Source organism: Coenobita brevimanus, chromosome 8 (genome assembly GCF_032717465.1).
Source record: "Coenobita brevimanus isolate Jiangsu-jjx chromosome 8, ASM3271746v2, whole genome shotgun sequence".
Lineage (NCBI taxonomy): Eukaryota > Metazoa > Arthropoda > Malacostraca > Decapoda > Coenobitidae > Coenobita > Coenobita brevimanus.
In genome coordinates this window covers 35,182,858-35,197,245 of record NC_136961.1, presented here as the reverse complement: position 1 = coordinate 35,197,245, position 14,388 = coordinate 35,182,858, and the positions used below count along the sequence as shown (strand labels likewise).

Here is a 14,388-nt window from a genome sequence, read left to right as displayed (position 1 = left end):
TGAGGGAGCTCCACTTGGCAGGATGAGTTTCCATGCAAGCACAAACTCCAACACAGTTGGATTAGGAAACTTAGGAGTGTCAACGTTGGGGGGGGGGTGGGGGATGAAAGAGACAGACCAAAAAAGACCAGGGATGAGGTTAAAGAGAGTGACCTCGGTGATAAGGGACTACTGAATGCCAGAGGTCAAGCAGCATGGACAGCCACAATTAGGTGACCAAGGCCATCACATTCAAGCATGTTGAAGCATTATAAACGAAATGAAACCATTCTTATGTATATGTCAATATATATATATATATATATATATATATATATATATATATATATATATATATATATATATATATATATATATGCATGGACTCTCTCTGTTTATACCTGAGAAGGGTCTTAGTTTAATCGAAACTGTTACCTCTTACAGATCACCATTTTCGTAAGTCAATGCATGTTTTCCTTGTGTGTAGAAATGATGGTAGTGTGAAGTATAGATACATGATTAATGTCAGTATGTCACTCTACTTAAACCCCGTCCACAAGGTGTTTAAAACATTGCCAGAAACAATGCTAGGACCATGTGAGGAACATGTCAGATACCTGCTTCCAAACACGCCACAAACATGTTCGTAAACTTGCTGGACTGATTATCCCCAAACCTGTTCCCGGCAGGAAACGTTCACATCAGTGATGATAGCATGCGTCAAAACAAGTTTACGGGTTTGAAAGTCCAAAGGAGATACTTCAAACATGTGTGCAAACATGTCGGAAGCAGTGTTTCCAACATGCTTCAAAACTTTTTTCAGGCTGGTGTCGACGGGACCTTAGCATTTAGATTTTCATATCCGTTATGTTGTAGTCGAAATCTATATATCAATATACATTTTTGTGTGATCAAAGTCTGAAATGAAACCAAGTATATGAGCAATGTTTAGAATAATGAACTGAGGATTTGTTTAGCTGGTGACGAGGTTGTATTGCATGACTGTGGTGGTGGTGAGCAATGACCCAGCCTTCCTCGCCGCCTTTGCTGAGTTCTCCTTCAAGAGCCACCTCCTGCTGGTCCAGACAGCGAGACTGCTAGCCATCACTCGCCTGCCTGTCCACCGCCTCCACACCCTACACCACCTTCAGAAGACCCTATCACGTACAAATTCACTCATCGCCGTCATCAATGACAACTCTACTGAATTCTGGTAATTTTCATCAACCAAACCATCAACATCATAGCCATTATATCATAGTAATTTCATAACTGATAAATAATAATATGATTACTACTACTACTTCTACTACTGCTACTACTACTACTACTGTTACAACTACTCTTATTTTAGGTGTCAGAACGCATTCAGAGAAGTACCTTGAGATGGTTTGCCCACCTGGAGAGAATGGAGTGTGTGTGTGTGTGTGTGTGTGTGTGTGTGTGTGTGTGTGTGTGTGTGTGTGTGTGTGTGTGTGTGTGTGTGTGTGTGAAAGGGGGGTACGGGAGGGGTAGATCAAGGATGAAATTGAGGAATTGGATAGACAGGTACAGTATATGTGAGGGTGTGAGTTGGATGATGGGCAACCTGATGGAGGAGAACAGTGTGATATGTAGGCGATACGTTCGTGGCAACCCCATCGGTATTAATTGGTCTGGCTATGTAAATCAAATTTCTCATCTTCAACATCATCATTATCATCGTCATCCAGGTTCACATTTAAAAAAAACGGGGAGTGTACTGTACTTTCCTGAGACAGGAAAATAACACACAGGAACTGAACAACTACAGAGTGCAAAGTGAAATGGGCCATACATCATATCTACTGTACTATATCTATTGCCAGACGCCATAATCTCGTGAGAAGTGACCACAAACAAATTGCCTCCATGTCGCCCGGTCCCCCGCCATTTCACTGCCTTCCCCCTCCGCTCACACTTCCCTCTCATTTTATATATATATATATATATATATATATATATATATATATATATATATATATATATATATATATATATATATATATACATATATATATATATATATATATATATATATATATATATATATATAGATAGATAGATAGATAGATATAGATATAGATATAAATAGATATATATATATATATATATATATATATATATATATATATATATATATATATATATATATACATTTGTGGTAGGATATATATATATATATATATATATATATATATATATATATATATTTGTGGTAGGTGGGGGCACTCACCTTCTATTCACTCAATGTAGTGCTGCTGACAGGTGTCTGCCCTTTCCTCTCCTCTCTCCATACCTTCCATCCTCTTCCGTCTTCCCTTACTTCATTCATTTCTTGTCCTTCTGCCTACCGATAACTTTACACTTCCTCTTCTGTCTACCTTTCGTTCATTCTTTCCTCTTCCTTCTGCCCGTGGGTGACTCTACACTGAGTGACAAACCAAATGGTTTGCTGTACACCAGGAAACCATTTACTACGCTGGGTGGTAACCATATAACCAAATTTTGGCGCCTGGTGGTTTAGTGAGTAATTACTGCGCTCCAATAGGATTGAGCCGGTGAAGGTTTATATCCAAGGGGTGGTTGTGGTTGATGAGTGAGGCTGGTCACTCTCATCTTAAATGTCGGGACCAACTGCTTAGCCTCGGGCTCCTACGCTCGTCATGGGGCAATGTAGGATTGGATGATGATGATGATGTATATATATATATATATATATATATATATATATATATATATATATATATATATATATATATATATATGCAAGGAAGAAAGAACCAAAGGCCAAGGGCCTGGAAGTTGCTCCCTTCAAGAAAAAACAAAAACAAGGTAACAGAGAGCCAAATTCAAGATCTATTCATTTCGAGATGCCTGGACACACTTCTTTTGACAAACTGTAGATCGTAGGCAATTGGAAAAACAAAAAGAGGGAGACAGTTCCAAGGTTGCCATCTTGCATACATGAAGGACTAGGAGTAGCATTTAACTCCCGCATTAGAGAGTTGGACAGAAAAGGGATGAGAGTTTGTTGCTTGACGGGTGCTATTGCCTGCTGTGGAGTGGAGGGATGCAAGCAGACACTTAAGAGAGACCATTAAATAGCGATAGAAAAGAGATAAAGATGCAACAGTGAAATGATGAGACAGAGATGGAAGGGAGCCAGTAAAAAGAAGAGAGTTAATAAGACGAAAAGCCTTTGACTCGACATTACTGAGGAGAACTGTGTATGGGGAGCCTTACCACACATGAGAGTTATGAACTCAACAACAGTGCAGGGGTAAAGAAGGAACGGAGTCGGCTTAGCACACCCAATCTCTTGGAAGCATATTTTACAAGAAAGGTAGTATGTTCTTTCCAATATAAATCCCGAGAGAATACAACCCCAAGTATGTTTAAAGATGATGCAGGATTGAGCTGGACATTGTTCAAACTTAGAGGGTACTCCGTTGGAAGATTTTGTTGGGTTGACTGGTGAGTGAACTGAGTTCTTGATGCAATAAGAACAACAAGATTATTTTCACCCCAGTCAGAGACATGATCCAAGTCAGACATTAGGTGTGCCATAGCCTCATCCCTTGTTGAAGAAACTGCTGAGATGGATGCTGCAGGAAGCGAATGGAAAGATGAAGGGTGGAGTTATCAGTGTATGAGTGGAAAGAATTAGATGTAGAGCTTAGAAAGTCACTGATGAATAAAAGGAAGAGAGTTGGTGATAAGACAGAGCCTTAAGGAACACCACTATTGATAGCCCTAGGAGAAGAACAGTGGCAGTCTACAACAGCAGATATAGAATGACCAGAAAGGAAGCTAGAGATGAAGCACAGATTGAAGGATGGAAACCATAGGAGAGTATTTTGGAAAATAGAGATTTATGCCAGACTCGATCGAAAGCCTTTGAGATGCCAAGTGAAATAGCAAAGCTTTCTCCAAAGTCCCGAAAGGAGGACGGCCAGGAGTCTGAAAGGTAGGTGAGAAGATCAACAGTGGAGCGTCCATGGCGGAACCCATACTGATGATCAGAAAGAAGGTTGTCATAGGAAAGATGCTTTAATTTTGTTGTTGTTGTAAAGAACAGACTCGAAATCTTTTGAAATTAAGGATGTTAAAGCAATTGGGAGATAGTTAGAAGACTAAGAATGGTCACCCTTCTTTGGGACAGGCTGAATTAGAGCAAACTTCCAGCAAGAAGGAAAGGTGCTGGTTGACAGACAAAGACAAAGAATTTACCAAGGCAGGGTGTAAGCACAGAAGCACAGTTCTTCAGGACAACACGAGGGACCCCACAAGGCCCATAGACATTGTTAGTACTGAGGCCAGTGATAGTAGAAAATACTTCAATTCAAGAAATTTTCATGTTAGGCATGAGGAGGTCAGAGGGCAGAGGAGATGGAGGGACGGCAATGGAATCGTTTAAGCTGGAGTTGGAGGAGAAGGTCTGAGCTAAGATTTCTGCCATATCAGTAGATGATATAGGCACAGAACCATCAGAGTGGAAAAGAGGAGGGAAAGATGATGTGGTAAAGTTGTTAGAAACGTCATGGCAAGATGCCTGAAGGAGTGGGAAGAATTCGTGTTGGAAAGTTCAGAGTATTGAGTATGGATGAAATTATTTTTAGCAGAGCAAAGAACAGACTTAGCCTGATTTCGGGCAGAAACGTAAAAATGATGACATTCAGGGGTGATTGGCTCTGGTACCTTTTGTAGGCCTTCTCCTTGTTGTGGACAGCATTAGAACAAGCGTGATTTTACCATTTTTTTTTTTATTAGTCAAAGGATATGAGAAAGGAATATATGTTCCCATGCCCGAGACAATAATTTCTGTAATGTGCAAGGCACACTCACATGGCACTCGGCTACGGAAGCAATAATCATTCCAGGGAAAATCAAAGAAGTACTGCCTGAGGGCCTCCCAATCAGCAGCTCCACAGTGCCACAACCGACGTTTCTTTGGAGGGTTCACAGGCCGTACTGGAGCAATAGGACAGGTTAAGATGATACGATTGTGATCAAAAGAGCACAATGGAGTGGAAAGATTTACAGTGTAAGCAGAAGGATTAGTTGTAAGGAAGAGGTCAAGTATGTTGTAACACTCTCCAAGGTGGTCAGGGATATGGGTAGGGTGCTGAACAAGCTGCTCTAGGTCATTAAGAGTAGAAAAGATGTAGGCCAGTTCACCAGGTGGATTAGAGAAAGGAGATTAGAGCCAAAGGTGGTGGTAAACATTGAAATCTCCTAGAATGGAGATTGTAGAGAAAGAAGAAATGGATAGGATGTTTTCCATCGTAGATGTAAGAAAGTCAAAGAATTTTCCATAGTTAGTAGAATTAGGGTATAAGTAAACAGCACAGATATATTTAATCAGAGAATGACAGGAAAACCGAAGCCAGAGAGTAGTGAATTCAGAAGAATCAAGTTCACGAACACTAGGGTAAAATAAGTCAGCCACCTTTGACTTTAAATCGAGTATTGAGAAAGTAGGAGAATACAGAGAAGGATTTGCTGTCAGTTACCTCAGACAGCTGAGTCTCAGTTAGGAAGAGAAGGTGAGGGTTAGAGGAGGAGAGGTGGTGCTCAACTGAGAGAAAGTTAGAGGAAAGGCCTCGAATGTTGCAGGAAAGAAGAAGTGAATCAGACAATGGTTCCAGGCATCTCGCTGGGTCGTCACCGGGAGACGGGCAAATGGTGGGGGCATTTACGGTCCCCCCCCTCCTAGATGACTCTTAGGCCCTTTTTTTGTTAATTTTCCATAGGAAGTGTAGTGTGTAATGTGCATGTAGTTTGGCGTTCACAGTTAGAGAAACTTGTACTGGAGAGTATGCTGGCCTACTCTCTGTGTTACTGAAACACTGAAAAAGTTCAGCAAAGGGGGATGGTCAGGAACTAGTCCCGAGGGTTGATGAAACGGGAGCTCCAGCTCTCCCTGTCACAAGCGTTCCATCCATCTCTCCATATCTCCTCCTTGGCCTCCACATGCCTCTCCCCCATTCCACTTAACTCATATACTCTTCTCGTTAGTCTCTCGCTCTCCATCCTCTCCACAAGGCCAAATCACTTCAGTGTATTTCTCATAATGCTTTCAATCACATCCACATTCACACTACAATGCTCATTCACATCCTCGTTTGTCAGTCTGTCTCTCTATGTAACTCCACAAGCTCCTCACAGATAACTCATTTCCACTGCTCTCACTCTTGACTTGTGTCCTTCCAACAAGGTCCAAGCTTCGCCTCCATACGTTAGAGCTGGTATCACAATATTATCATGCAGTGACTTTAATTTCCATTCTCACTTCTCTATTTCTTATCACTGCACTCAAAGAACGAGCATCCTTTCTTCCCTGCTGTACCCTTTCAAGTAATTCGTCCTCCAAACTTCCATCCATACTACCCAAGTACTTAAATGCACTCACATTTTACATTTCCTCATCATCCAATCTCACTGTGGATTCAGTGACTTAATTTCTCTCGAGGACCATAACTTTAGTCTTCCCTACATTTATCATTAGATTCCATTTCTTACACACTCTTCTAAACTTATTCACCAAACCTTGCAGATCCCCTTCGTATTCGTTTTACAAGTATTGTCTGTAAACAAGAGAACAGAAAGTTTCCAAACGCTGCCCTAGCTCATTATTACCGCTTCAACGTCCAATAGCCTACCTTGTATCCCTTTTACAATTCCATCCATATACCGACTGAACAGCCATTAAGATATGACACATCCCTTTTTTAATCCTACATTCAGATAGAAAAAGTCACTCAGTTCACCATCCACATGAACTGCAGCATTAGCACCCTCATACATTTTCTTCACGGCATTCAACTACTTTCCATTTACTCCATGTATTCTAACTTTTCCACATATCTTGTCTTTCCACTCTGTCACATGCTTTCTCCAAATCCATGAAGGCTGCATATGACTCTTTTCTCCTCTCTAGTAACTTTACCACTAAAGACCTAAGGATGATAATCTCATCTACATAACCTCTTCCCTTAAAACCTCCCTGTATTTCTCTAGGTAATTCCTCTGTTATTTCCCTAACTGTGTAAATAAGTATCCTACCACATACCTTTCCTGTTAAAGTGTTATCTCCATCTGCTCACATTATATCTCTTCTCCACTATCAATCTAACAGTTCCCGACTAACTGTTTCATCACTCTGACTCTCTTTACCTCCACCCAGAACATTTTCTTACATTCCATCCACTTTACACTCAAATTCCTTCCATATTCTTCATCTACTCTCTTCTTACACTCCCTTACTAATCTCTTCACCTTTCTCTTCCTCAGTACATACTGTATAACTCTCTCTTCCGTCTCTCAACTTTCTCCATGGTCCTGCTTCCCACCCACTCACTATTTGCTTTCTTCTTTTGCGCAACATTTTGTCTCACCATTTTATTCCACCGTGCTGTCCCTTGCACCCACTTTCATCTTCTCTTCACCCCACACACCACCTCACATGCTGCACAGATTTCTTATGTGAATATATCTTGCACACATCTTCCATCTCCTGCACCTGCTCCAAATCATATTTACCCAATTACTCATCCACTTCTCTCTTCTATTGTGCCCGTTTTCCATCCTCTAGCAACCTTTCTGCCCTCCTTGTACTGACTTCCTCCTGTCCCTCTTTCACTTTTCTCATGCATCACAACAGCACACTGACTTTCACCACCACCAAGTGGTGGTGAGAAAGTTCACTTCCCCAACTTCTTTATGCTCTTGCATGTATTACATACCTTCTCATTCTGTCATCCACACACAAAAATACTCAGTAATCGCCTTCCGTTCATTCAGTTCGCCACCCACCCTTCTCATCACCCGCCATGTACACCTGTGGATCATTCTGTGCCTAAGGAGGCTATTGACTATTACCAACCTCTTCCCACACAAATGTCCACTAGAGCACTGTCATTCTCAACCATTTCTGCTGGTACACCTCAATCACCAACTTCTCCATTCACCTTCACATTCCCTACTTTTCCATTCATATCTCTCATACACTAGCTCATTCCTCTCAAACTTTTCCATTCAGACCTCAACATTTGCCTAGAACTCTTCTTTCACTCTGCTCGCACGGTCTTCCGTTGGCGCATATACACACACAATCGCCAACGTTTGTATTCCTACTTTTAATCTTACCCACACAATCCTTAACCAACTGATTCATACTGTCTTATTTTCTCCTTCTATCTCTTGCACACAACAATACATACACCCTCTTTTGACCTGTCATTCTTATATACCTACTCCTGCACATACACCCCATCCATACGCCCACTTCCACGCACTCTCACCTCCGTATTTAGTATCATTTTATCCAAAAACAGTATGTCCACTTTTGCACTCTCAAGCACCTGGACAATCTCTCTTTCACCTCATCATTTGCACCTTTTAAATTCCATGTTGAAACATCCACTGACGTATATTTTAAACTACTTAAAATTCTCGTCTGTATTAAAGAATATATACTAAATACCTTAATAAGATCACCTTATATTGTTTATTCTTCACATTGTCCGAGGCCTTTTGTAGTTAAATGATTAATACGGCACAAATTAATGATTTACCATCCACTCACTTTTTTTTTTTTCAGGTATTATAATTTCGTACATACTGTATTGACTCAAGCTTATGCTGCACATATATTGATTGGAATGTTCTTAAAATATATGAATGTTACTGTACTAAGACAACTACTGTGGATCTAAATGTGGGGAATGAGGGCTGAGAATCCAAACATCAGCTTTTTTCGTCTGTCCCATTATTACTTCCACGTGCAGGGCATAGTATCTGTGTGTGTGTGTGTGTGTGTGTGTGTGTGTGTGTGTGTGTGTGTGTGTGTGTGTGTGTGTGTGTGTGTGTGTGTATGTGTGTGTGTGTGTGTGTATTAGTCTGTTTGTCTGTAAACAGTATAACTCAAATAATTTTGAATCAGTAGGGACCAAACTAAGTAGAACTGAGCCACACAAAGCAACTATTTTTTTTAAGTAATAAGACAAGGGTCATGACAGTCAGCTTTAAGAACTTGATCCTATATACACCAAACTATGCAGTTAGGTTAGGGTTGAGGTTAGATAGTGGTTGGGACAGACACCATGAGGAGCTTGTATTCTTGCTTTGGGCCTTTGTCGGGTTATTCACCCAATACACTAGGATACAAAGCTGCTGGATCATCCACGTTACCTCATTTATCTTCCCTAGGTGCTACCCTATCTACTCATGTAACCTATTAACCAAAAAAAGGTGAATAGACTCCTGAGTTGAGTGACATCAGGTGCCCACACCATGATTCGAACCCTAACAATATTGGGCTGACAGTTTTGCAGCCAGCAATGCTAATCACTTATTCACCGCAGTGACTTTACACTAGTTCAGGTTAGGCATGGACTTTTTGTCAACATTCAGACTTGTGGAAAATGTTTTCTTCTCAGCCCGATTACGTACCCTCGGTCAATTTTTCGGACTTTTTAATTAATTATTTAGTTCATTTTTTGTCGTCAGATCAGGTGTTTCTGAGCTCGAACTCTTCATCACCCTTGTCTTTTTGTTATTTACGCCTCTTGGGTGGGTGTGAGGGCGGTGATAAATCGTCAGCACCGTGGTAGGTACACGGGCGTGAATCCGTCTTTGCTGGGCTACAAACGAGAACTGAATTACTAAATATGCAGTACTTGGCAACTGCGGTGTGCCAAGGTTTGGCAGAAGCTCTGATGATGTAGATGGAGACTGAACATTCTCATGCAAATCACTGACGCTTCCTCGTGCTTGAAATCATGACACAGAGATCCATCGTCTGATATCAGGCCTGATAGGAGGCGATCAGCATGTCCAGAGGTGCTGCATATCTAAATGACTAAATATGCGGTATTTGGCAACTGCGGTTGGCAGGGCTTGGCAACACTCTGATGGTGTAGAGGGAAACTTAACGTTCCCATAGAAAACATTGACACTTCCTCATGGTTGAATGGTTGCGATGGCTTTGGCGCCGAGACAGTCAGTGCAACCAGGGGTGGACTGCATATCACCTCATATGAGGTGAAGAGCACAGCGGTGATTAAGGACAGAGAAGTTGTAGGCTAATTCACCAGGTGGATCAGTGGAAGGAGAGGAGAGCCAAAGATTGTGGTGAACATTGAAATCATCTAGAATGAGGATTCCAAAAAAAGGATAAATTAATTGGGTTTGCTCCATCTTAGAAGTAAGAGAGTCAAAGAATTTTTCGTAGTCAATAGAATTAGGGGATAAGTAAACATTCCTGACATAGTCACAGAATGACAGGATGGCCAAAGCCAGAGATTAGAGAATTCAGAAGATTCAAATTCAGGAACATGAGAGGAAAATGTGTTATAGGATGCAGATTTGAAAGATGCATCTTTAGGTTTTTGTTTCATGTCGATATGATGAATTTGAAAGGAGTTATGGCGAAAAAACGATTTTTACATCCCCCCCCTTTTTTTTTTTACATCAACCTGGGCCTTGGCCCAATTTGGCCCACAATTTAATCAGGTGATCAGAAGGTTATAATCATCATCCCTGTAATTTTAGTCATAATCGCACCAGTAGTTGTCGCGTAAAGTTGTTAACAGACAGACAGACAAACAGACAAACTGAGTGAAAACAATACCTATCCCCGAGCCCTTCCAGGGAGGGGAACGAGTAAATGTATTCTGGCAGGTGAAAATCTTCTTTTATAACTACTGCAATGCAATTCTAAATTGTTTTCTCTTGGGCGCAGTTGTATAATTGTTGCAGTATTTACAAAACCTTATGCATACACTTCATGCACAAGCTGCAAGTTATTATTTTATCTAAACCCCAAGTTTTCATTAGCTTTACACTGTGTTGGACACCGTTATAAATGTTCACCTTTGCATCACATTGAGGCCTAGTGTTTCAGACTTAAGCAAAGTTTTATCTTTTTATTTTAATTTTCATATATAAATGGAATACTAAAATAACATCTGCTGCATATCCATGAACAAGTATAAAAAAATCTAAGACTAAAAAATAGTCTGCTTTAGTGTTTTCTTACAGTTTTAAGTAATCCACTGCCTACATTCTAAACAAAATAAAAAACAATATTCCAAAGATCATCCACTAAAAAGTCATTTGGGCTTTCTACCCTAGCACATTTTACAGGTTCTCCAGGACAGTGGCAGGAAACTGTGCAAGAAATGTCACATTTTTCACATTTGCAATTTGTTTGCGTTCACCCCTTACGGGATTAAAGAGTCTGATAATAGATAGGTAGATAGAATTTCGTATGCAACCTTTTTTGCCACCACGGCAAGGTTGTACTTCAGGTATACCTGATTTTGCTGATTGTTTGACTGATACAGCTTCGAGGACACCATTTACAACTTCTCCACCAAATTCCTTGGGGTTTGGAAGTTCTGGGACAGATATATGGGTTGATTTACAGGTATATATATCTGGTTAATTGCTTGTAACACATGAAGGTTGAATGAATAGTTTGTTGGTGGCAAACATAAGTCAGCTTTGGAAGACTATCTATCTATACACCTAGGCTGCTTTCCCCAAGGAAAGGGAGGTAGCCGAGACAGGACGACACACTCCCAATTTACTCATCCACTCAAACACATTCGCATCTTAGCCCCAAAGGGGAGAAGGGACAGATCCTTACCACACCACACTGCCCGAGGGTCAACTGCGCAGTGCAATCAGTGACATCCAAAGCAGGGCCCGACAGCAGAGCTGGTTTACTCTTGCCATATCATAATAGACCCATCCCCTTACCCACACCTGACCTGATTAGCTGATCAGACCAAATGAGGGAGAATATCCCCTCAGGGCTGGTTCATCATTTATTCATTCACAATTTCTCTCTATTTATTTCCGTCACGCACAGAAGATAGTGTACCAAAAATGTGGGCACTCAGTTTGTTCAGACTTTTGAACTGTTCTCTTCCATACAGTTTCACACACACACACACACACAAACAAACAAAATGTTTTGCATCTGAAGTAAAATTTTCAACAAACTGATTGTCAACTTTGTATGGCTCTTCATTAATCGGCCGAAGAGTTAAAAAGTCATGACAGGACCCCAGAGCAAGTCTGCGTGCCAGTTTTCCCTTTTCTGAATGTCTGGCTGGCATATAGTTAACAGAAACCCTATCAGAATGTTTTATGATACATCAAACTAAACTGAAAGCTGTTTAGGGATTTCGTATGCAGTTATGAGCTGAAGATTTTTTCTTTTCCAACCGAAATTTTTTCTAAGTTTAGTCTTGAAACATAGTATACATGTATACAAAGAAGCATGGCATCCGTATGAGTTGCATGAACAATGGCCCTTTTGCAGCCACCCTCAGATACACCATAACTGATGTGTGCAGTCAGCCTTCTGTAAGCCTCCTCATGATTTTCACAACTCAAACTGTTAATAACACTGACACCTTGTTTGGTAAGTTTAACTGTTTTTCCCATTGTCCTGTTTCATACCCCATAGTACCGTTTCAATACCCTGAGGGAGATTACAATGGTTAGATGACCAGCAATTGCTCAGGTAATTCAAAAGATGGCCTTTGTTTTTTATGTTAGAACAAAATTGTTCCCAGTCAGGGATTTGTAGGTCATCAACTGGAATATACTCTTTGCTCTTAGTCTGTGATTTTTCCGTCTGTGTCTCTTCTCGTTTTAGGGAAGATTTGTCATCTACTTCATAACGATCTCCAACTACATGTATCAGATTAGATTAGCCTACAGTTTTCGGTTATCTCCTTGACTATCTTCGACAAATACATCTAGGCTAAATCTTTGAAAGTTGTAGCATATAATGTTTGATTCCTCTGAACAAATGCCATCATAGCTATGACGTACAAAATATTCACTGTGTTTTCTGGTAAAGACTCTTGGTTTCAGGTAACATCAGCCTCTGCTAGAAGTGGAATTGAAAAGTCTGACTTTTGTCCTTTTCTCATTGCAGAACCACTAGGCATGTCATTACCTCTCTCAAACAATGTTGGTGGATAATCCATCCATCCATAATGAATCACTTCCAGCTTTATTTTTCCATCAGCAGTTACAGATGCCACGCAATGGCATCTGTAACTGATTTCGTTATACCTTCTAATAAACAGTGTACCCTGAACAGTGCCAGCATATACTCGATGGTGCCGTTTAGTGAGCCAGAGTCTCAGCTGCTGCGAGTAGCCACCTGGACACCTGGCAAAGGCTTGGTTCTCCAACACCCAACACAACTCTTCCCTCACAAGTTTGCAAAGTAAGTGAGCATTAAAACTATGAAGACATTTTGAGAGATTTTTGAAGTTACCAGGTACACCCTCCCAGGCCACTCGGACTTTTCTAAATGAGAACTGCTTTTGAACCTTGCTTCACTTTGGAGCAAGTGCCGTGTGGCAAGACAGGACCACAGAGTACTTGACCAAATGAGAGCCGTTTCTGAACAGTCACCACCACCACCACCACAGTTACCACCACCACTATTTTTATCATAGCTGCCATCATGACAACCACCATCACAATTACAGCTACCAGCATCACCATCATCATCACAGCTACCATCACCAGCAGCACAAGCACCAACACCACAGTTATTGCCACCTCCATCTTTACAGCTACCACCATCACCACCACACCACAAGAACCACCATTGCAGCTACCACAGTTTTTTTATGAATAAAGTCATCTGTTGGCAGAACCAATGAAGCAGGACTGGGCACTTTCACAATCACTTCTGCAAACCGCAGAGTCCTCAATTGTCAAAGTGTGATTTCGTTTGTCGATTTGCATTTGTGACAAAGTTGACGTAAATTTGCTTTTTTGCATTTGTGGAAACCAGCAACCTTTCTTCCTTGTTGTGCCCTTTCAAGCACTTCACCCTCCAAACTTCCATCCTTACTTATCACACTACCCAGGTACTCAAAAGTACTCACACTTTCCATTTCCTCATCATCCAACCTCACTGTACATTCACTGACTTCACCTCGAAGACCATAACTTTACTCTTCCCTACATTCACATTTAGATTCCGTTTCATACACACTCTACTAAACTCATCCACCAAGCCTTGCAGCTCCCCTTCGTCTTCATTTAGCAACACAATATCATATGCAAACAACACAGTGTTCACTTTACAACACAGTATCATCTGCTAACGATAAAAAAAGCTGGGGTTTCCGTTTCATCAAATCGGGACTAGCTTCTGATCATCTCCATATGCTGAACGTTTTCATTGTTTCAGTAACACAGAGAGTAGGCCAGCATACTCGGTTATACAGTTTGCTCCAACTGTTAACACTAAACTACATGCACATTACACTGTACAGTTCTTTTATTAATTTAAAAATAAAAACGGCATCTCAACACCCATCCTCAGAGTCCCCAAGGGGGGAG

General features: G+C 40.9%; 1 protein-coding gene across 1 annotated transcript in view; it reads left to right on the top strand.

Annotated features, from left to right (window-relative positions):
- Positions 1-977: 977 nt before the first annotated feature.
- The window catches only part of LOC145407473 (glutamate receptor-like), a 46,562-nt gene continuing 33,151 nt past the window's right edge, over positions 978-14,388 (top strand). The window contains exons 1-2 of the mRNA XM_080278406.1: positions 978-1,192; positions 13,127-13,255. Coding sequence (XP_080134532.1) covers positions 978-1,192; positions 13,127-13,255 — 344 coding nt within the window. The remainder of the gene's footprint in view (positions 1,193-13,126; positions 13,256-14,388) is intronic.